The 24448-nt window shown below is 37.7% G+C and overlaps 1 protein-coding gene across 1 annotated transcript in view; it reads right to left on the bottom strand.

Moving 5' to 3' along the window:
• Positions 1-3322: 3322 nt before the first annotated feature.
• Positions 3323-24448, bottom strand: part of LOC106083148 (high-affinity choline transporter 1) — a 28347-nt gene continuing 7221 nt past the window's right edge. The window contains exons 2-9 of the mRNA XM_059361592.1: positions 15997-16978; positions 10158-10265; positions 9630-10084; positions 9426-9555; positions 9043-9364; positions 8712-8984; positions 8535-8646; positions 3323-4663 (exon numbers count right to left, since the gene is read on the bottom strand). Of these exons, the coding sequence (XP_059217575.1) occupies positions 4370-4663; positions 8535-8646; positions 8712-8984; positions 9043-9364; positions 9426-9555; positions 9630-10084; positions 10158-10265; positions 15997-16162 (1860 nt within the window). The 5' untranslated portion in view covers positions 16163-16978 and the 3' untranslated portion in view covers positions 3323-4369. The remainder of the gene's footprint in view (positions 4664-8534; positions 8647-8711; positions 8985-9042; positions 9365-9425; positions 9556-9629; positions 10085-10157; positions 10266-15996; positions 16979-24448) is intronic.

Here is a 24448-nt window from a genome sequence, read left to right on the forward strand (position 1 = left end):
CGATCAAAATCCTTACATATTGTAAAAGCCATAGAGTAAATCGTTGTGTAAATTTTAGAGAAAATCGATTGATTAATGCATTAGCAGAGGTCGTAAAAGTGAAAATCGGCTCTGTATCTGAACGAAACCCTCAAATGAAAAAGGGTGAGGCACACAGAAGATAACAGCTGTATTTGGTGTTTCAAGACCAGTAGCAGCAGTCAGGGCGCCGGAATTTCTGGCTCAATCTGAAGGTGTTCCCTGCCGGTCTTCAAGGAGCCGTCTACTTCGCAGCAGAATTCTTTTCTTGGGAGAACTACTTTGCAACAAGGAACATATCAACCGAGGAGACTCAACCTTCAGTGACAGAAAAGTCACGACCAAATCCATCGCTTAGGCGGACAGTTGGCTAACAGGCGGAGAGGATGGCCATAAGGGGCAGTTCAGAAGCTTACACAAAGCTGGTCAAATTTATGCCAGAACGAGGTCAATCGATTGAGTATCCCAGCCAGGAGCTAATGAAGACCATTGAGAGTTAATAGAAATGCTGACATATCATTGAAATGTTCAGGTCTTTAAGGAGGGCTGCTGCAGGGTCCGTGTTAACAAGAATAAGTCTGCACATTTTTAGTACGATTGCCCAATAATTGTGAACTCATGCGTAGACCTCTTTCAGTGGCTGGATTCCCTCCAGTTACTTAGCTCTCTTGTCATTCTGGTCTACTGTAAAAACCTGAAGTGGAAGGCGAAGTACCGGGCGGACCAGTTTCTTTCTGGTCCGCCCGGTTCCCTTCCCTATCTATTACAAGTTGCGAGACCTCCAAGCTAACATAGTGATGTCTTGTATTCACTTGAATACAAGAGAAGTATCTGCGATGGTACTCAATGGAATGTTAATGGGCAAATCCGTGCACGGAACAGCTATGAGAACCACACAGGCTGGAACATAGAGGTCCGATCTGTGTAGTGTCTACTGCTGTCACAAGAAGCTTAGCTGCGAGCTACCGGGCGCGTCCACAGGTTGCGGATAGTGGAATGCTTCATAAAAAGTAGCTACAACGGCATTCGCGGAAAATCTGCGGCATTGAGCAGAGAGTCTCAGTGAGCGGTCGAGTGGCACCGGCTTCTGCACAAATACTGAGTGCCTAAGATGCTCGATATGACAAAGCGAGTTATTGTTGACTTTAAATAACTAATGGCCACCCTGTTCCAGCAGCGATCGGTCCTTTGGACAGGAACTAGCTTGCTCACCTACGGGAGCTTGATGAGGATCGCCATCTCCACATGAAAATATGAGAAAATGATAATATTTTAGAACTACAAAGCTTGGCAAGATAGTATAGGAAATTGACAATATTTTTAACAGTAACTAGAATTTTTTTGACTAACATTACCAAGAAAAGGACGGGCATTTTTTTTTTTAAGAAATGCGTATGGAACATTTAACATACATTCGATGGCATTTCTGTGGTTTAAAAATTTTTAAAAGTTTTGGATTTATATTAAAATATTTCTAAATTTCATTTTCATCTGAACATTTTTAAAGTATATCTCTCTTGAAAAATTTTGTAATTTAAATATATATATTTTTTTCTTTAAAATAACAGATAAAGTTAATTTAAATTGTATTTATACACATTAAGTATTATGATATGTTTGTTGTTTTTTTGTATTTTTTTAATTTGTGAATACACAAATGCATTTGATATGTATAGATTTGGTTTACGTCGATTTCTTTTTCAATTTTGGTTATTTTTCTTTCAACATATTAACTACATTTTTATATATAAATCTATAACTATTATCTTTGCTTGTGTTTGATAGTTTTTATGGATTTCTATAAATAATTTGTTTATTTAACATCAAACAATTAAAACAGAAGAAATAGAAAAGAGACTAAAATTAACTTACAAAACGGAACATTTTGTTTGCGAAATTCGTAAAAAATAGATCTTTAAGAAAGATTCAGAGCTGAAAATATTTATTACTACAACTTATGTGTAACTTTTCGCAACAATTTTAATTAATTTATACTTTTTTATATATTATTTAATTTATATTTTTTTATTTTATTTAATTTATATTTTTTATTTTATTTTATTTTACCTTTATCTTTATATTTATCTGATTTTGTTTTATTTTATTTTATTTTATTTTATTTTATTTTATTTTATTTTAATTTGTTTTTTTTTATTTTTTTATTTTTTATTTTATTTTATTTTATTTTATTTTATTTTATTTTATTTTATTTTATTTTATTTTATTTTATTTTATTTTATTTTATTTTATTTTATTTTATTTTATTTTATTTTATTTTATTTTATTTTATTTTATTTTATTTTATTTTATTTTATTTTATTTTATTTTATTTTATTTTATTTTATTTTATTTTATTTTATTTTATTTTATTTTATTTTATTTTATTTTATTTTATTTTATTTTATTTTATTTTATTTTATTTTATTTTATTTTATTTTATTTCATTTTATTTTATTTTATTTTATTTTATTTTATTTAATTTTATTTTATTTCATTATATTTTATTTTATTTTATTTAATTTTATTTTATTTTATTTTATTTTATTTTATTTTATTTTATTTTATTTTATTTTATTTTATTTTATTTTATTCAATTTTATTTAATTTTATTTTATTAATTTATTTTATTTTATTTTATTTTATTTTATTTTATTTTATTTTATTTTATTTTATTTTATTTTATTTTATTTTATTTTATTTTCTTTTATTTTATTTTATTTTATTTTATTTTATTTTATTTTATTTTATTTTATTTTTTTTTTTATTTTATTTTATTTTATTTTATTTTATTTTATTTTATTTTATTTAATTTTATTTTATTTTATTTTATTTTATTTTATTTTATTTTATTTTATTTTATTTTATTTTATTTTATTTTATTTTATTTTATTTTATTTTATTTTATTTTATTTTATTTTATTTTATTTTATTTTATTTTATTTTATTTTATTTTGTTTTATTTAATTTAATTTTATTTGATTTAATATAATTTAATTTTATTTTATATTATTTTATTTTATTTCATTTTAGTTAATTTTTTTTATTTTACTTCATTTTATTTTATTTTATTTTATTTTGTTTTATTTAATTAATTTTATTTTATTTTTATATATTTTATTTTATTTTATTATGTTTTATTTTATTTTATTTAATTTTATTTTTTTGTTTTATTTAATTTTATTTTATTTTATTTAATATAATTTTATTTTTTTTTTTTTATTTTATATTATTTTATTTTATATTATTTTATATTATTTTATTTTATTTATTGTAAGTAAATTTTAGTTTCTTTTTATTATACGCATTGGTTTTGTTTCTAAATTTAGACTAAAATTAACTAAGCATAACACATATGTATGTATGTAACCAATCATTGTTTTTTTAAAGTCTATAAATAACACAACAATAGTTAGTTAGTGAAGTAAATACTTAATTTTGTTTTGAACATTAGCAACTTAAAAATAATTAATCGTTAGATAACAGATAGTTAATTAAATATTTAACAAACATTAACATGGAATACCTGAGCACTTGCATTTTTTTCTTGCTTAAGCTTAACAATTCTGTTTTTATAGCCATCTGAAACTAGTTTACAACAATATTTCATTTGCCTAGTTTGGTTTCGTTCGAAATTAATATTACAAAAAAACACAAAAAAAATCAATACAAAAAAGCCTTAATTTAACAAACATAGTTTGTTGTGTATATATGTGTGTGTGTATTGGTGGTACCAAATAGATATCATATCAGGAGTGGGATAAGGAAAGATCATGGGGCGAAGTATGTGTCATTTTTTTTTTTGTTATATAGGAGGGCCATCAAAATTGCTTTTTGCATTCATTGTGTAGTTTCTCACATTTATATACAATTGTCCTAAATCTCTTTTTTTCATCAAGGGAGGGGTTGATTTGTTTTAGAATATCTAGTCTTTGTTATCAGTTTTGTGATAATGGCAACTTTAATTGCCAATTTTGTTAGTGTTGATTTTCAGGGGACCTACTATATGCTTTACTTGCCTACATTTGACTTTTTGGAATGTGTTTGTGTGTGTGTAATCTACTTTTTGTATACATTCAACTCCCTTTTCAAAAGGATAACTATACTTGTTTTTTATTTTCTTAATTTTTTTCATGGTGAGCGTTTCTCTAATCGTTTTTCTAAGTTTTCTAATTCGTTTCGACACCTTTAGCATCCTCTACATTATCCTTTAAGGTGCTACGTGTGTGTGTGTGTAGGTTTAGTTGTTCGAATTTAGTTCGGAATTCTAAATTTGGTTATCCTGCTTAGATTTTTGCTTTTCTTGGTTTTCTAGATTTTCGTGAATTTTTGTTTTCTTTGTTTTTGGTTTTTCTTAAAAGGCAGTATTGTCTTGATCAGCAGTTGGCATTGCCATACCTCCTCCAAATCCCCCACCTCCACCGCCTCCCCCACTACCACTAGAGTCTCGGCGATTTTGTCCCGTTGCCGAACTCAACATTTTTTGCACCTGCTCTTGAGCGGTCTGTTGATTTAGTCGCCTTGCCTCGGCCACTGGCAGATCATCGTCTGTTTCAAGCGCAGGATTAATGCGACCATTGCGTTCATCTTTACCCGCCATTGTGGCTGCACCATATGAGCGACCCAAGGGGCCAGCCATAACTGAGAGCTGTGAATGAAAAGAACGTAAAATTGAATGATAGAGAGGAATGAATCAAATTTTAACAAGAGCGTGCTAAGTTCGGCCGAGCCGAATCTTGTAAACCGTCCACCGTGGATCGCATTTGTCGAGTTCTTTGGCCGATATCTCATTAAAGACAAACAAAGGATTATGGATAAAAATAGCTATGATATTTCAGCTATACGAAGTTATGAGCCGATTGGGGCCATACTTGGTTTCATTGTGCAAAATTTCAGACAAATAAGTATTGCGCCCTATAGTGGCTCTATACATAAAATTGGGAGAGCTGTTTATATGGAAGCTATATCAGGTTATGGACCGATTCAGGCCATATTTAATACATATGTTAAATGCCATACAAAAGTCGTTGTGTAAAATTTCAGCCAAATCGAAGAAGAATTGCTCCCTCTAGAGGCTCAAGAAGTACAATCGGGAGATCGGTTTATATTGGAGCTGTATCAGGTTGTGAGCCGATTTAGGCCATACTTGACGCATTTGTTGATGATACAGTTCATGCAAATTTTCAAACAAACAAATTGCGCCCTTTATCGGCTCAAGAAGTCAAAATCGGAAATTGGTTTATATGGCACCTATACCAAAACATGGCCCAATTTGGCCCATTTACAATCCCAACCGACCTGCAGTAATAAGAAGTATTTATGCAAAATTTCAATCAACTAGCTTTACTCCTTCGAAAGTTTGCGTGCTTTCTACAGATAGGCGGACGGACGGGCAGACGGACGGACAGACAGATGGACGGACGGACAGGGCTTATCGTTATATCCAAATCTTCAGTTTCCACCGCAAAAGATTTCTCCAAAAACTCACAAATGAGCTCAAGTATTGATTAAGTTTACGTCTAGAGCCTCAGAAATTTAATCAGGATATCGGTTTATAAGATGGCACATGTAGAGACATGACTAGATCGATTTAGAATGTCAATATAATCAAGAAAATATATGCTTGTTATAGGGGTAAACATCAAAATAACGTGGTATTGTAAACGGATTGACAAGGTTGGAATACGAGTATCATTCCAAATGTTGTCTATATAAATAAGAAACACCTTTTATGTGCGCCAAAAGTTAAATGGGGTAATATAGGGAATGTTGCAAAACAACCAACTATTCAAATTAGGTTTAACTTGGTTCAAGGAATTTCTGGTTTTCTCTTCATCCAAATAGAGGACATAGAAATCCCTGGTCAAAATCCATTAATCGATATGCCCCATTTATAAACCCAACCGACCTACACTAATAAAAATGCAAAGGCAAATTTGGACATGAACATTCCATTAAGGAACAGAGGCAAACTTCTCACATATCACTGAGTGCAGTCCGATTCAAGTTTAAGGCGAGTCCTAACGGCGTGCCGAAATGCAACACTTCTTTTGGGAGGAGGTTATAAGTACCCACAACGTTTTGACATACGAGCGCTTTTTGTGTTGTTTGCAGAAACTTAAAAAATTCATCTCGCCCAAAAAATGGAATTAAATCGTGAAAATTTTCGTGCGATTATTTTTTACAATTTTTGACATGGATTAATTCAACAACAGTGCATCGATTCAATTTTTGGCGATGAAGCTCCATCAAGGATTATCGATGGTATGGTCAATTCAACCGAGGTCGTAGTGAGTAGTTTTAATACCCTTTACTATGGAAATGGGTAGGTTTAGTACCCTTTTCTTTGGAGAAGGTAGTTTTAGTATCGTAGGGTAGTTTTAATACTCTTTCCTATGGAAAAGAATAGTTTTTGTACCCTTTCCTTTGGAAAATGGTATCTTTGGTACCTTTTCCTTTGGAAAAGGATAGTTAAAGTACCCTTTCCTTTGGAAAAGGGTAGTTTTGGTACCATTTCTTTTGGGAAAAGGGTGGATTCAGTACATTTACTTCGGAAAAGGGTAGATTTAGTACCTTTTCCTTTGGAAAAAGATGGTTTTAATATTATTTCCTTTAGAAAGAAAATGGGTAGGGTATTTTTAGTACCCTTTCCTTTAGAAAAGGGTAGTTTTAGTACGCTTTCCTTTGGAAAAGGTTAATTTTAGTGCCCCAAAAGTGAAATTTTGGTACCTTTTCCTTTGGAAAAGGGCAGTTTTACTACCCTTTCCTTTGTAAAAGGTTTATTTTTGTACCTTATTATAACTTATTGTAGCTATAACCATATTATACATGTAATTTCGTGAAGATATCTTTATCTGTTCCATAATTTGTTCCCCCCACTGTGCGCCAGTTAGTAGTTGAGCCTAATAAAATGCGTCGAATACCTATTAAAGTCTATTAAAGACGTTTTTTTGGCAATATGCCTTTTTCGAGACATCATTAATGCTGCAGCTTTTTGTCCTATTGGGCAAGTACCTCATGTATAAGATGTTTCGTTCCATTCCTCAAAATCGCAGAATCAAATTAATGGAACCGTCAATGAGCCTCTGCGAAATTTAGGGCAAACTTTTTAACTTATTTATCGCCATTGCCAAGTTGTGGCCTACTTTAAACTTAAACTTCTATGGCTCCCATATAAATCGAGATCCTAACCAACTGGATTTTTTAATCGGCCCAAATCTGTTAAAGCTTTCATATGGGCAAATTCCACTCACACTATTACACATTACCATAAATGTGTATAAGTCGATGCCCTGCAAACTTTTTCGATCGCCAAACAATCTTTCGCAAATCTTCTAGATGAAAGTTATGATCGCGGGCTAGCTCGTCTAAGAGTCGTAGACGATTCCCCCATCGTGAGTAGTTGTGTCCTTAGGAGTTGTGGCCTTTGGATCTTTTGGAAGAGTGTTTCGCGAATCTTCCGTATGATTTGCTAAAGAGTAGGTTAGAAAACTCTTTAAAAATCTTAGAATTGCGCAAGAATCATGCGGACGAGTAACAAATGAGTCTTTTGGAAGATTTAGAAAATACTTTACTAGAAGAGTTGCACATTCATCGCCTGGACGAATATCAAATAAGTGATTGCAAAACACTTATTTGATATTCGTTCATATATTCTATATATATTCTTTATTAAATATTGTTGTTAAAGAGTTGCGATTTATTCGCTTGGAAGATCTAAAAATACATATCAAAATTATTTGTTCGTCAAAAACGTAACAACTACAAAAAAAAATTAAAAAGAAAATTTTTTTATTTATTTCACGTACCAATCTTCATATAAGCCAAGTGAAAATTCTATTTTGTTTTGTGGAAGTTGTGCTCTCAAAACAAAACATCGAACAACATAATTAAATACAAACTTCAAACGCACCAGGTATGAAAATAAAAACAATTGCGAAAAGTTAACTCAGGCGATGTATAAACAAATCTTCCGGACGATTATAACGCAATGGGTTGCGCAATAATCATTGCGAAGAGTTGCTAAAAATTCCGCACACGCAATGGATTGTCCAATGATAACCTAGAAGAGTGTTTGACGACTCATACAGACGATTATAAGGCAATAGGTTGTAAGAGAATCGTCGCGATATATTGCTAAAACATCCGCACACGCAATGGACTGCCCAATGATATCGTAGAGGAGTGTTTCGCGACCTAAATGGACGAACAATTGCGAAAAAATCTTCCAGAAGATTGTTTAAACCTTCCAGAAGATTGTTTTATATAACGCGTTGACGAACGCTCTTCCAAAATTATGATTAAAGTTTGTAGGGTGGGCTTGGAAATAGTGCGCACATTTTTTTTATATAAACCAATGTCTCTATTTGATTTCTTTTCTTATTCGATTAGGCCTACTGTTCCAAGAGATTTTCTGTTATGATTTCAATGTTTATGCTGTTTTTGGTAGAAATTTACAAACGCAATAAGGTACGATACGACCCTGTCGAGTCTGCGTCTAAAAACTTGTTTCATTTTACCTGTTCTCCACATTCGGCAGGATCACCCACTCTTTGTACATCTTCAGGAATATTAACCACACATCGGAAAATATCATAACTCGGCGGTAATTTACCAGACTCAAACATCATTCTATTATAAAAAATACAATAAAAATTAACATTTTCACTCTGATTGCTCTAACCAGCAGCACTTACTTCGTCCACCATGAAACCAGGACCAATGTGACTAAACTAACCAACATAGCCATTGTGCGGAAGGGGAACAATTGTGTTTGATTTTCTGCATCATAGCCAGGATAATGGATAAGAGCGGGAAGACCCAATAGTGCCTCACCGCCTGACAGACGTATGAATAGGGCAATAATATAAGCAGCTAAGCTGCCATAAGTGTTGCAATGTTTCTTAAAATGGACGACCATCAGTAGCTGGGGGAAGAGAATCACATAAACCAAATCGGAACACATGGACCTAGAAGAAAGGAGCTTGAAATTTATTGAATCCCATTTTTGACTTTCTCTCTACTTACCATAGGCCATAGATGGAGGGTATTGTAAGGGCCATTATGGTAGCCATAATGCCCACCACAATGATGCCACCTCTCATGACCCATATAATTTCCATTTCGGAAGCCTTTTGACGGAATATCAATTTGTAGACATTGCGAGCAAACATAGAAGCTGCTGACAACACCGAAGAATCTGCTGAAGACATAACGGCCGCTGAGACAGCACCCAAACCGAAGAACGATACAAAATCTGGTGTTAAATACTGTAGGACCATAGGTAAAATCATGCTAGTTTCCTGCACAGTCAGTGGATAAGGACCCGTATAGGCAGTTTCATTCCAAGCTAAAGATGAAACAAAAACTTCAAATCATTTGTTGAGATGGAGGCAAAGTATTTAACTTACGAGTTGCTTTGGCAATAGCGCCAATGAGTACCGGTGGGATGGCCATTAGGATACAACCTGCCGCTGCCACATAGGATAATAACTGAGCTCGACCAGCCGTCTTGCTGGACAATACACGTTGGAAATAGACCTGAAATGAAAATGTTTAACAAAATACAATATTAACACAAGTTTTCCTTTGTTATGTTTTCTTTTCACTCTCACCTGCCATGGTATACCACCGAATATCAGCAGCAAACCATAGTCTATGTAAAACCATCTTTGTTCCGGCTCCACATGTCCTATCCAATCCACATCCATGGATGATAGACTCTTCACATGATCATTGGCCCAAGCGAAGGGTATGCACATCCACAAACCAATGAAAATACAAAACAATTGTATCACATCTGTATAGGCCACTGAATAGAGACCCCCGAATAATGTATAGAAAATGGCAATACATGAAGATAAGATAACCGATGTCCTGTGATCCATATCAATAATGACGGACAGTGTAGCACCCAAAGCAGCCAAAATACCCGCTGCCCAAAACACTTCACCACACAGAGCTGGCAAAAACAACAAACCACCCATACGTTCTCCAAAAGAGTCCTGCAAAGGGTCCAACATGGTGATGTAGCCCTGTTTTCGCATGGGATTCGCAAAGAAGATGCCACCTGGGAAATTTAAATTGGAAATTAATTTTTGCTACCAGAATTGTAAAATAATTAAGAACTGTTCTATACTTACCGAACACTAAACTTAGGGCATATCCAAAGGGAGCCTGACACCAAACCAAACCCGATGTATAAATAGCCTCGGCTGTTCCGTTGATGTAGCCTCCACCAACCCATGTAGCTGAAATGTAAAAAAGTTTATATATGTAAAATTTTTATTTTTAAAAAATTTTCCAGAAAAGTACAACAGATTTTTTAAAACCTGCATCAGGACGAAAAGCAAATCTGATATTCAAAGCTGGAGCCTAAACGATCGACCATAACTACATTGAATTTAGAATAGCATGACCAAGGTCGAATTCGACAAGCTTTTGAAATAAAGTAAAGATGAACTGAACAAAGTTCGGAAGACTACTCGGAGCAAGACTTGGGTAAGATGCTTTGGACTTCGAAGACATTGACTGCAATGTCAATAGGATTATGTCTGCAAAATTGGGGTCTATGGACCTACTGGCCTTGAGGTGGATAAGAATATATATAAAGCTAGACTAAACTCCCAACCAGAGTCCACTTTGAAGGATATTCGACAGGACACGCTAAGAATTTGAAAGTCAAGATGTAATGAAAATGGCGAGTCAGATGACATTAAGACTTATCGCCGACTTATATACGTCGTAAGAAACAAAGGCGACGTCAACTTCTGAATGAAGCAGCCAATGTATGGACACAGCTACTTTCACAAGAACCTATACAGTGCAGAAAAATGAAGCTGAGCGAACTGTACCAACAAAGAATGGTGGTAGATGATGCCGGACTCTATGAGAGAAGGAGAACGGAGAAATAACCCCCAGCACAGAACATAACAACGAAGACAAGCAGTAGCAAGAATAGCTGGAAAGCCGTGGTAAGATTTTTTTGCGGTTCTTATGCAGTTCAAAGAAAAGAGACCTTGATATATACGACGAGTATATTGGAAGGTCATTTGGAGGCATAGATATTACAACGCAAGGAGCTAGTAGCAAGTAGGAATCCCGACACGGGATAACTATGAGCACCACAAGGCTTGAAACACTCAGTTCCGACTAACGGAGTAGCTGCAACCGCAGTCGCGGAAAATCAACGGTATCGAGTAGAGAGCCTCAATAAGCGGTCGGACTTAGGGTTTAAATACTGCGTGCATATGATACTCGATATAACAAGGCGTTCGGTCCTGGACCCACAAAACCAACAACAACCAAGTAGGGATCGACCTAGAAATTATGCGAGAGCGGTCCCGATTTGGTTTCCATATCGCATAAAAATATCTATTTTTAAATACGGCAATCGTTAGATTCCCAATGTACTTTCCCAGCTTATACCCAAAACAAGAAAAACCGTGCTAAGTTCCGCCGACTGAATTTTATATAGGATAGGGAATAAATTGAAAAGAATTGTTTTCCGTACTTGCTCAAGAAGTCAAATCGAGAAATGGGTTATATGGGAGTTATGCCAGATTACGGACCGGTTGTGCCTTTACTTGACACGAATGTTAGAGGTCATAGTTGAAGTCAATGTGCAACATTTCAAACAAATCGGGTAAAAGTTATGCATTCTATACCTTCGGGAGTTCGGTTTATATGATAGCTTTATCTGTTTATAAACCTATTCAGACCATACTTGGCTCATAAGACGTCATAGTAGAAGTCATTACGCCAAATTTCACCCAAATCGGGTAAGAATTACGTATTCTAAGGGACCGATTCGGACCATACTTAGCACAAATGTTGAAGGTCATAGTAGAAGTCACTGCGCAAAATTTCAGGCAAAATCGCAAAAATATTGGGCAAAAATATTGGGCGCAAAAAGTACAGTGGGGAGATCAGGTTATATGGGAGCTATATCAGGTGAAGGACCGAATTAGACCATACTTGGCACGAGTGTTGGAGCTCATAATAAAAATCATTGATCGAAATTTCAGACAAGCACCTCTAGGGCTAAAGACAACATATTGATGGATCAGTTTATATGGTGGATATTTCCAAATCTGAACCGATATGGCCCATTTTCAATCCCCAACGACCTATATCAATAAGAAGTGTGTGTGTACAAAATTTGCACGCGTTCGACCGCTATGTTGATTTCGATCCCAGATGGAATAAAAGCAGAGACAACTTTGATGAAAACGCATTTTCACATTATACAAGGTGACACTCAAACACAACAGATTTGAAACGATGAGTTTGGTCGGAAACCACCTTGGCACAGAGGTTAGCATCTCCACCTATGACACCAAACTCCTGGGTTAAAATCCCGGTGTGAACATCAAAAAAAATCAGCTGTGGTTTTCCCCTTACTAATGCTGGCTAAATTTTTAAGGTATCCTGCAATGTTAAAACTTCTCTACCAAGTGGTGTCGCTATGCGGCACGCCATTCGGACTGGACCCAAAAAAGGAGGCCCCTTGTCATTGAGATTAAACTTTAATCAGACTGCTCTCTTTGACATGAGAGAATATCTCCAGTTCCTTAATGGAATGTTCGTGGGAAATTTAGTATCAGAGCTTGGTCGCCAGCTCATCGTCATGGACATTAGAGTACAAACAGTCTTTCAACCGATTACTTCAACAGTACCTGATGAAATATTTGCTCTATTACTACAAAAGCAGTCGGACTACTGGTGACCTCATCTAGCCGCTATATTTACAGCATGCCGAGAACTCGCATATACACCGAAAACTTGGCAGGAGACATAGGTAGTGCTTATACCAAAAACCTGCAAGGCAAGTTATGTGGCAGCCAAGGCCCATAGACTTACGTCCGTCCTTCTCAAAAACATGAAGCGTATAGTAGATACCATTATAAGGAAAGCACATCCGGCGAATTGCTCAGCTACAAGCAGCTTGACTATGTCAAAGGGCGAACAGTGGAAACCCCACTGCAGGGATTTTAGTCTTGAACAGGAAACTGAACTGATAGTTTCACATCCTGTAGCGGAAAGAGAAGACTCTCGGGTGTTAAGCTCTATAATCACCTCGAAATAAGCCTGACTCCGAAGATAGCCCACTGGCTCTACATCAGCATAATTAGATCAAAACTTAACAATGGCTCGTTAGTATGGAGGATGCCCAGCCGAAACGGGATAACGGTGAGCACCACACGGGCTAGAACTTTGAGCTTCGACTTGTGTGATATTCATCGTTATCACGGGATGATTAACTGAAAGCTACCGGGCGCATCAACAGGTTGCCGATAGTGAAAAACTTTAGTAGTTGCAAATGCAGCCACGTGCATTCAGCGATTTCGAGAGGAGAGTCTCAGTGAGGCGTTAGGTGGCACTGACTCTCACCCAAATACTGAACGCCAATGATACTCGATATGGCATGGCGAGTTATTGGCGTTACAAAATAACCAATGACCAACATCAGCGACTGCTCCGAGGGTAGAGGCGGCTGGAATCGAGCTTCGAATGTTGGAGCAAGCGGCTCACGACATCGAGGGATATATAGCGATCTCACATAACCCATGCGGTTGGGGCGCTGCGCCAGTAACCCGCCCCCGGAAAATTAAAAAGATCACTCTGAGAAGCAAAAGCATAGAAAATACGGACTTCCCCAACGTTGACTACCCCCGCAAACATAAAAGGATCATGATCTACGGATCAGCATCTAGGATGTCCAGACTCATAACAGAGAAGGTGCACTGGTGGATGTATTGGAGAAGTACAAGGTAGATATTACCGCCTTACAGGAAGTGATATCGACCGAAAGTGCCTGCCATGATACGAGACATGAATTTGGCTGTGTATTTGTGATAAGTCGGAGACAGAGTCACCTTGTCTCCAGCTTTACTCTGGTGGATGAATGGCTAGCCAAAATCAGCATCAAATCCAAATTTCTCAACATCGCCTTATTTGTGTCAATGCCACTACGAAAACGAGAACGAGCAGACCAAAGATATTTTCTACGAGAGGGAGAACACGATCGCTTTCCCGCCCATGATATTAGAATCGTTCTGGGAGATTTTAATGGGAAGATAGAGAGTCGGAAAATTTAGCCTCCACGACGATAATGGGCTAAGGCTAACAGATTTCGCAGCGGGAAAAAAAAACATGATAGTTAGCAGCAGCAGCCACATGGCTGTCCCCAGATTAAGAAGTTCGGAACAAAAATAATCACATTGTGATAGATGATCCGAGTATATAGATTCGGATCATTGTCTTGTTGCAGCAAAGTTTCGCACACGTTTGAGTGTGGCGAGAAAGTACGTTCTGACACTGCACGGAAGCTGGACATTGAAAAGCTTCAAACACAACAGAAGGCAACGGCATACTTCATTCAACTGACCCAACTGCTTGATGAAAGCACTCCTTGTTCCGATGCTATAAGGACGCAACAGCAATCCATTGCCCACTCTATGGAAAATGCCGCGAAATCCGTACATGGGTACTGGAAGCCTCCCCCAAGAAACCCATGGTATGACCAAAAGTGTCGAAATGCTGTTGAAGCCAATGATGCGGCATACAGAGCAACCCTGCAATCAGTAGCAGCGCTCCAGATGAAGGAGAGGTATCGCGAGAAAAGGAGGAACGTCTCTTCCGCAGAAAAAAGGAAATAGGAAGTCGTAAGTGTGAGAGAATTGAGATGTACAGGAGTAGAATGAAGTCCCATTTCGGAACAAATCAGAGGGAAACTTATCGTATGATCCCTTTAATATCCTGCTGTAGAAGATTATGCAAGGTGCAGATGTGAGTAGATGTAGCCGAGTTGGTAGCGTGCTTAGATTACCAATAAAGGGGTCGTGGGTTCAATTTGGACTTAAAATTGTGTAAGTGAGTACCAAAGGACTGCCACTCTTACCTAACCTAACCTAACACACAAGAAAACACATGCTGCTGGCCTAAGTCAACGACATCGAACTCATGGGTCGGTCACCGGAAGTAGAAACTGCAGCCTTTGAAAGAATCGAAAGAAAATCAGTGAAAATGGATCTGGCAGTAAATGGAGTTAAGACGAAATGGCTGGTTTCAACTCCCAAAACGCTTTGTACATCCAAGCAGATAAAGAAAATAGAAAAAGTTGGGAACCACAACTTTAAGATAGTCAACAACTTTATCTACTACGGCACCGTCGTAACCGAATACCGAATAACACCAGTTTTGAAATAAAGCCAAAAATAATACTGACAAACAGATGATACTTTTGATTAAGCAGGCAGTTTAAAAACAAGGCCACCTCGCGACAGACGAAGATTACACTATATATGGCTCCGAATCATGGGTACTTGTGAAAACAGACGAGGCGGTACTTCGAGTGTTTGAGAGAAAGATTATTCGTAAAATTTATGGATCAGTTTGCATTGATAGAGAGTATCGGCGTCGTATGAACCACGAACGTATCAAAATGCAACGGTTACGTTGGCTAGGACATGATGTCAGAATGAATGAAGAAGGGCTCGCGAAGAAGTCTTTTGAAGGCGATCATGGTGGTACACGCAAACCGGGACGACCGAAAGCCCGATGGAAAGACCAAGTGGTGAAAGACATCTCGAAATTTGATGTCAGAGATTTAAGAAGAAGCGCTGTACCATTTGGTATGGCAGCCATGTAAAAACTTCTACACAAAGAGCTGCGGCACGCCGTTCGGACTCGGATATAAAAAGGAGACCCCCTTATCATTGAGAAGTTTGCCCCTGCACCTTAATGGAATGTTCAGGGGCAAATTTGCATTACCATTCCCCCACAGTTCGAGACCCCTCAATTTCATTGCCATCTAAGTAAGTGTGTATCAATTTTCAGCGTAATATTCTTAAAACAAAATCGCACCATGCTAAATTGTCCATACTCAAAACACTGTGCACCTCTCCATTAATAGGCACCCCATCAAAATCATTTAATTAAATCTAATTCGTTACATGTTAGAAAAAGAAAATCACTTACCTGTCATGGTGAATATGCCAACGAATAGACCGATCGAACGACCTGCCAACATGACCTCCTCTTCGGAATCATTGCCGGACTCCTTTTTCCGTCCGGCCCAAATTCCCACAACTAAGATGAGCAAATAGAAGAGCACAATGCTCACAACGCCAGCGATATTAATCATTTTGTTGTCTTTTGTTTTGTTTTGTTTTGGTATTTGCCCTGTCGCTGGCTCAGTATCTAAATATCTGAATATCTATCTATCTGCCCCTGAATGGGCCTTTGTCAAATGTCTTTTTCTGTGCTGCAGAAGATATCAGATTACCAGAAATCACACGCAATGACGGCAACAACAGTCGATATTTCCTAGTGTCCCAATGACACACGACGAGGTCAAAATCACTCAAGTAATTATTGTTCCGGACGTTGGATGTTGAATGTGTGAACCAGGGGAAGATGATGGAAGCTGGATGCTGTTTCTAATATTGTAATTGTTGTTTTTGTTGTTGTAGTGCCTATTGATACTAATGCTGGCAATTACTTTAAGCACCTCTTTCCTATTTCTGATGCTGCTGCTGCTGCTGTTGTTGTTGCCAATGATGATGATGACGACAAAAGTGATTGAGTTGTCCGTTCATTTCTTGGTTGGAGTGTGAAAGGGGGGCTCTTTAAATGGGCTTTTCCCATCAATAAACTATGAACTCTTCAATTCGTTTGATATGCATTTAGTTCTCCTTGTTGTTGTACTCAGACAAGTAATCGAAATTAATTTATTAATATTTAGTTAGTTGTTGTAGTCGGTGTTTTTTGGTAACTTAGTTGTTAGTGTAAATTTTTAATACTTTTTATAACGCCTTGTTTTAGTTTAGGCCTTGTTTGATTATTTCGTTTGTTTTAGATTTTAAGCCAAACAGTTTGTGAATATTTTTCCGGATCTTTGCCTTTGCATGAACTCAAATTTTTATAAAGAAGTCAGCCAGTAATTCCAAAGGTGAGTTATCTGAAAAGGAGAGAACAAAAACAATGTAAGATCAACAAGACAAAGCTTTGAAGTAATTAAAACAAGCAGGGGTAGGGAAATGTTGGGCGGTTTTGACTATATTATAACCCTAAATTGGGCGGTTACATTATATATGCAAATTTTGCCCATGAACATTCCATGAAGGAACAGGGGCTCAATGTCAATGAGTGCAGTCCGATTCAGGTTTAAGCTCAATAATTAGCGCCTCCTTTTTATAGCCGAGTGCGAACGGCGTGCTGCATCGCGACTCCTGTTTGGAGAGAAGTTTTTACATGGCATGGGGAAAACCACCACTGAAAAATATTTTTTCTAATGGTCTCGCTAAGATTCGAACCCAGGCGTTCAGCATCATAGGCGGACATGCCAACCTCCGCGCTACGGTTGCCTCCAATATGCTACATTTAAATTTGAACCGAAGTTTTTGCAGGTCAAAGCGCTTTCGGCGGGCCGGATCCTATATACCCTCCACCATGAATCGCGATGGAAACGTTCTTTCTTTTGCAAAAATTGCTCATTTCCATTTAGAAACTGGGGAAAACTTCTCACATATCAATGAGTGCTGTCCGATTCAAGTTTAAGCTCAATGATAAGGAGGTCTCTTTTATAGCCGAGTACGAATTGCTTGGAGAGAAGTTTTTACATGGCTTCTATGCTGGGCATAGTACTTCACAAATGTCGCCAGTATTTGGAGGGGAAAACTACAGCTGAAAATTTTTTCTGCTGTTTCGCCGGGATTCGAACTTCAGCATTATAGGCGGACATGTTAGCCTCTCCGCTAGATTTGTTCTTTGAATGACCTTTAAAAATATATAGGAGATACATCAAATTATGGACCGTACTTATGACTTTATGAAGTCATATACAAAACCAAAATTTAAAATTTCATCCAAATCGGATGAAAATAGCGCCATCGAGAGGCTCAAGAAGTCAAAACGGGCGATCGGTTTATATGGAAGCTATATCAGGTTATGAACAGATTTTGGTGATTCTTAGCCCAGCTGTTGGTCGAAGCAAAACTTTACATGCGAAATTTCAGGTAAATTATTGGAAGTAATAGCAAAGCTGTTGGAAGTCATAACAAAACTCTATTTGCGAAATTTCAGGTAAATTGGTTTGAAATTGTGTCTTCTAAAAGCTCAAGTAGTCCAATTTGAAGATCGATTTGTATGACAGCAATATCAGGTTATAGACCATTTTGCTACAAGTCATAGCTTAGTGTTTGCTTTTGTTCTCTTTTTTTCTAGTTGTCCAAATGATGGGAGATTTTAAAATAGATTCGGCCAATATACGAGGGTTGAGGACGAATTTCTTTGCGGGGCATGCACATATTCATTTTCACCGTCCTAAAATTCTAGCACTTTGTGAGACCCAGGTGCCTGAGGATTCAGATCCAGAGGATTTTCACATCCCTGAGTACTACACTCTGTCTCTTTTTATTTCGCACAGAGGCCTCGTGGTATATGTACGTAATGATGTACGTCAAAGACGTTAACACCTGGACTCACAGGATCCTGAATTTAATCCATTTGGGTTAAATTCGGGATTGGATCACATATACAGCACTTTGGATTTCTATATAGATGGCCAAACTCAGAAAGGGAGGCTTCCATGAACGGTTTTGACGCCCTTTCTGATTCCATTACAAATATTTTGGAGGATCTGTTGTTGCTGGGGATTTCAATGTCCACAACTCCATTCAAGTCATATGACTCCTGAAGGCCAATATGTTGAGCTTTCGCTGCTCATAATGGTTTGGCGCAACTAGTGAATGAACCGACACATATCGCATGTATCCAAGGGCACAAAAATAATACTGAAGCATAAAGTATGAAGTTAATACTCTTGCACCTCTTGGTAACTCTGATCACTGCATTGTTTCAGCATATTTTGTCGTATTCTGCTCTTCGAACTGCTTTCTCCCCATTCCCGAAGCGGTCAATATTTTTATACGAAAAAGCACGTTGGGCTGAGCTCAATGGATTCTTTCAGCATTTTAATTGGAAACTATGTTTTCTAGATGACCATATAAATGCTACTGCTGAAATTATTGAAAAGATAATTTTAAATGGAATGAGGACATTTATTCCAGTTAAGACTATAACGGCCAAATCAGACGACAAAAGTTGGTTTAACCAGACATGCAGAGATGCTTTCAGATCGAAAGAGATAGCTTTCAGGAACTGGCGCTTGGATAATAATGCCAACACTGAACTGCTGCGAGAGCACGCAAGATCTTCGTGTGCCAATGTCCTTAGGCGCGAAAAATTTCTTTACGAAAAGCGTCTACATACTAAGGTTCTTACTTCCACACTAGGAAGTAAGAGCTTTTGGTCGTTCGTGAAAAGTGTAAAGGGTAGTTCTTCATCTATTCCAACTCTTGTTAAGAATGAACAAACGTTCACTGACCCGGTTGCCAAAAGGTTGTGGCTGATATATTTGCAGGGAACTCTTCCCTGCCGGATATCAATGAACCACTCCCCTCAATCAAAAATGTATCTGACGTTATGCCCGAAATATTTTTTCGAATTCCTGGAGTTGAAAGGGTTCTTGAGAATCTAGACTTAAATAAATCCCCGGGCCCGAATGGCATATCAACACTTGTCTTACGCAGGTGTTCTTCGACGCTCGCTCGTCCATTACGCAACCTTTTCAACCTTGCTTACCGTGCGGGAGTCTTTCCGGCGCGTTGGAAGGTTGCGCACGTACAGCCAATACCCAAGAAGGGTGAAGCAAACAACCCTGCGAATTATCGGCCAATTTCAATATGCTCCGCTCTTTCTAAGGTCAAGGAGAGAATGGTTAGTCGCCATCTCGTGAGCTATTTAGAGTCTAATGGCCTTCTTAGCGACCAACAGTATGGGTTCCGCAGAAATCGCTCTACGAGCGACCTCATGGCACTTCTGTCGAAACGTTGGAGTCGCTCAATCCACCAGTTTGGTGAGAGTAAGGTTGTGGCTCGGGATATCTCCAAGGCATTTGATTGGGTCTGGCACGGTGCACTACTATCAAAGCTTGTCGCATTTGGTGTCAGTAATGGCTTCGTACGATTTATTTCGAGCTTTCTCAGAGATCGCACTATTCGAGTTGTTATAGATAGGGTTCTCATCCAATGAGCATAAAGGGCTCTCTTCTTTCTCCTTCTGCTTTTCTTATTTTCATCAACAATCTGTTGGGTCAGACATCGAATCCGATCTGCTCATTTGCAGATGACAGTCTGCGAGAGATTGAGGACAATAGGCGGGTTATGGGTGATACACTCTGCCAGGATTTGCTGGCCATTTCTGAGTGGGGTCGAATGAATCGAGTAGGTTTTAATGCACGTGCTGTTGTCATACAAACGATTCGCTGACCCATTACGGGCATCTTTGTCTATTAACGGTATCAATTTGAGCAATCAGAAGCTCTTGTTGTTCTGGGCATGAAAATGCAAAGTTACGTCTGTTGGGCTAAACATATATTTGAAGTGTCGAAAGAAGCATTCAAGTGTTTAGGCTTCCTTAAACGGCGTAAGAATGACTTCACTCCGTATGATCTTCTTAACATCTACACCACTTTCATAAGGCCGAAAATGGAGTACAACTCACATGTATGGGCTGGAGCTTGAAAATCATCCCTGGAGCTACTGGACCGTGTACAGAGGAGGGCGATGGCGTTGATTGGGGACAGTAGGGTACCCAACTCTATTGCCTCCCTTGATCATCGTCGCAATGTGTGTTGTTTGGCGCTGTTCCATCGGTACTTTCATGGTGTGTATTCGTCTGATATTCGTCTTCTGTCAGGGAAACTAGACATTCTGTCAGGGATACTAGACATTCCAGGAACTCACACTCGTTTGTAATTGATCCGATTTTATTATCCAAAATTATTATCCGATTTGGCTGAAATGTTGTACAACGACTTATCTGATGACCTTCAATATGCGTGTCAATTATGGCCTAAATCGGTCTATAGCCTGATACAGCTCCCATATAAACCGATCTCCCTATTTGCTACTTGAGCCCCTAAAAAACGATTTTTATACCCTCCACCATAAGATGGGGGGTATACTAATTTCGTCATTCTGTTTGTAACTACTCGAAATATTCGTCTGAGACCCCATAAAGTATATATATTCTTGATCGTCGTGACATTTTATGTCGATCTAGCCATGTCCGTCCGTCCGTCCGTCCGTCTGTCTGTCGAAAGCACGCTAACTTTCGAAGGAGTAAAGCTAGCCGCTTGAAATTTTGCACAAATACTTCTTATTAGTGTAGGTCGCTTGGTATTGTAAGTGGGACATATCGGTCCATGTTTTGATATAGCTGCCATATAAACCGATCTTGGGTCTTGACTTCTTGAGCCTCTAGAGTGCGCAATTCTTATCCGATTGGAATGAAATTTTGCACGACGTGTTTTGTTATGATATCCAACAACTGCGCCATGTATAGTTCAAATCGGTCCATAACCTGATATAGCTGCCATATAAACCGATCTTGGGTCTTGACTTCTTGAGCCTCTAGTGTGCGCAATTCTTATCCGATCAGAATGAAATTTTGCACGACGTGTTTTGTTATTATATCCAATAACTGTGCCAAGTATGGTTCAAATCGGTCCATAACCTGAAATAGCTGCCATATAAACCGATCTTGGGTCTTGACTTCTTGAGCCTCTAGAGTGCGCAATTCTTGTCGGATTGAAATTAAATTTTGCACGACGTGTTTTATTATTATATCCAACAACTGTGCCAAGTATGGTTCAAATCGGTCCATAACCTGATATAGCTGCCATATAAACCGATCTTGGGTCTTGACTTCTTGAGCCTCTAGAGGGGGCAATTCTTATCCGAATGGAATGGAATTTTGCACGACGTGTTTTGTTATGATACCCAACAACTGTGCCAAGTATGGTTTAAATCAGTTTATAACCTGATATAGCTGCCATATAAACCGATCTTGGGTCTTGACTTCTTGAGCCTCTAGAGGGCACAATTTCCATCCGATTTGAATGAATTTTTGCACGAAGTATTTCGTTATGATATCCAACAACTGTACCAAGTATGGTTCAAATCGGTTCATAACCTGATATAGCTGTCATATAAACAGATCTGGGGATTTGACTTCTTGAGCTTTTAGAGGGTGCAATTCCTATCCGATTTGGCTGAAATTTTGCATGACGTATTTTATTTTTACTTTCAACAACTGTGTCAAATAAGGTTCAAATCGGTTCATAACCTGATATAGACCCCTAGAGGTCGCAATTATTATCCGATATGCCTGAAATTTTATACGACGGATCCTCTCATGACCATCAACAAACGTGTTTATTATGGTCTGAATCGGTCTATAGCCCGATACAGATCCCATATAAATCGTTCTCTCTATTTTACTTCGTGAGCCCCAATGGGCGCAATTCTTATACGAATTGGCTGAAATTTTACACAGGTCTCCAACATATAATTTAATTGTGGTCCGAACCGGACCATATCTTGATTTCGTTTTAATAGCAGAGCAACTCTTTTCTTATATCCTTTTTTGCCTAAGAAGAGATGCCGAGAAAAGAACTCGACAAATGCGATCCATGGTGGAGGGTATATAAGATTCGGCCCGGCCGAACTTAGCACGCTTTTACTTGTTTTTATTAGAATTGGCTGAAATTTTACACAACGACTTCTACTATGGTATCCAGCATTCAGTTCAATCATGGTCCGAATCGGACGATAACTTAATATTATAGCTCCAATATCATAGCAATTCTTTCCTTTTATCATATGTTTGCCTAAAAAGAGATACCGGGAAAAGAACTCGATAAATGCGATCCATGGTGGAGGGTATATAAGATTCGGCCCGACCGAACTTAGCACCCTTTCACTTGTTACAGACTGTAGCGTGATTACAATTTCTTCGAAGTGGAGCCAAATCCAACGAAAGTTGTCCGTGGATGAAGCACTTCGAAGCAAATGGTCGCCTGGTTTTTCCGCAAAACTGGCAGGAGTGGTACATCACAAATTGATTTCCTGAAGTTTTAAAAAAATTAGAAAAACGATTATGAGAAGACGAATCATTGTTCACCATGACAATGCGAGCTCTCACACATCGACTCAAACCAGCCTCTTTTTGAACGACCAAAACGTCGAATTGATGGGTCGTCCGCCGTACAGTCCTGACTTGGCACCCAATGACTTGTTTTTGTTTCCTCACATTCAATTAAAAATGAGTGGTTAATGAGTTTCGTCACTGGAAAATGCTGCTGTAGAGTTCAATACCATGTTTTGGAAGTGTCTCAATTGGAATGGAAAAAGAGCTTCGACAATTGGTTGGAGCTCATGCAAAAGTAGATAAATCATTCGGAAGAATACTTTGAAAAACGATCGATTCATTCTCGATGATAAAGATTTGCATTTATACTATTAGGGCAGATATTTATATAGCAACCCTCGCATGTCTATGCCTAAATTTAACTTGCTAATCAAAACAATGAAAATCACATTTTTTATATCAAATTCATCACAATTTTAATATCAGGCCACCGTAGCGCAGAGGAAGCATGCCCGCCTATGATGCTGAAGGACTGGGTTCGAATCCTGGTGAGACCATCAGAAAAAATTTTCAGCGGTGGTTTTCCCCTCCTAATGCTGACAACATTTGTGAGGTCTATACCATGTAAAAACTTCTCACAAAAGAGGTGTCGCAGTGCGGCACGCCGTTCGAACTCGGCTATAAAAAGGAGGCCACTTGCCATTGAGCTCAAACTTGACTCAGACTGCACTCTTTGATATGTGAGAAGTTTGCCCATGTTTCTTAGTGGAATGCTAATGAGCAAATTTTGCATTTGCAAAATCAAACTCAAAAAATTATGAACTTTAAATCTTAGTAACGCTAAAAATCTGATACATGTGCATGGGAGCTGTATCTAAATGTGAACAGATTTCTATCAAATTCGCCATTACATAATCTGAAGAGTCATAAGAGAATCCTTCGTAATGAATTTAGATCTGTACTTGGTGTTACAAACAAATGCACTAAGCTGTAATACCCTGTACTGCAGCAGTGGTGTATGGTATACAAATCCTTCGTTCTTTTTCTCGTTTAAAAAGTCACGATTTTATGATTTAACAAACCTCGTGACTTTTCTGTATCCAGAAAAAAAAACCCAACTATTATTAAGTATTTTTGTATGCTTTGCCTTGAAAGGCAGACAAAGGCCATCAAAGTAAGCTTTCCAGCATGGTAGTTATTATTAACATAGCTTTAATATATAAAGTCAAATAAGTAAACTACAACCTTTTATGCCTCGCCATATAAGCTAAACAATAAAAAAAAACTCCCCCTTTTACCATTGTTAGTATGTATGGTTTTAGATCGTTCTTTTAAATGTCAAGTCCTTTGGCAGCATAAATACCAACTAAGTGCGTGTATTAGGTCTGAAAGAGTTGTGTGCGAGTGAGTGTGTAATTTTTGAAAAAGGACATTC

This window comes from Stomoxys calcitrans, chromosome 2 (assembly GCF_963082655.1).
Source record: "Stomoxys calcitrans chromosome 2, idStoCalc2.1, whole genome shotgun sequence".
Classification (NCBI taxonomy): Eukaryota; Metazoa; Arthropoda; class Insecta; order Diptera; family Muscidae; genus Stomoxys; species Stomoxys calcitrans.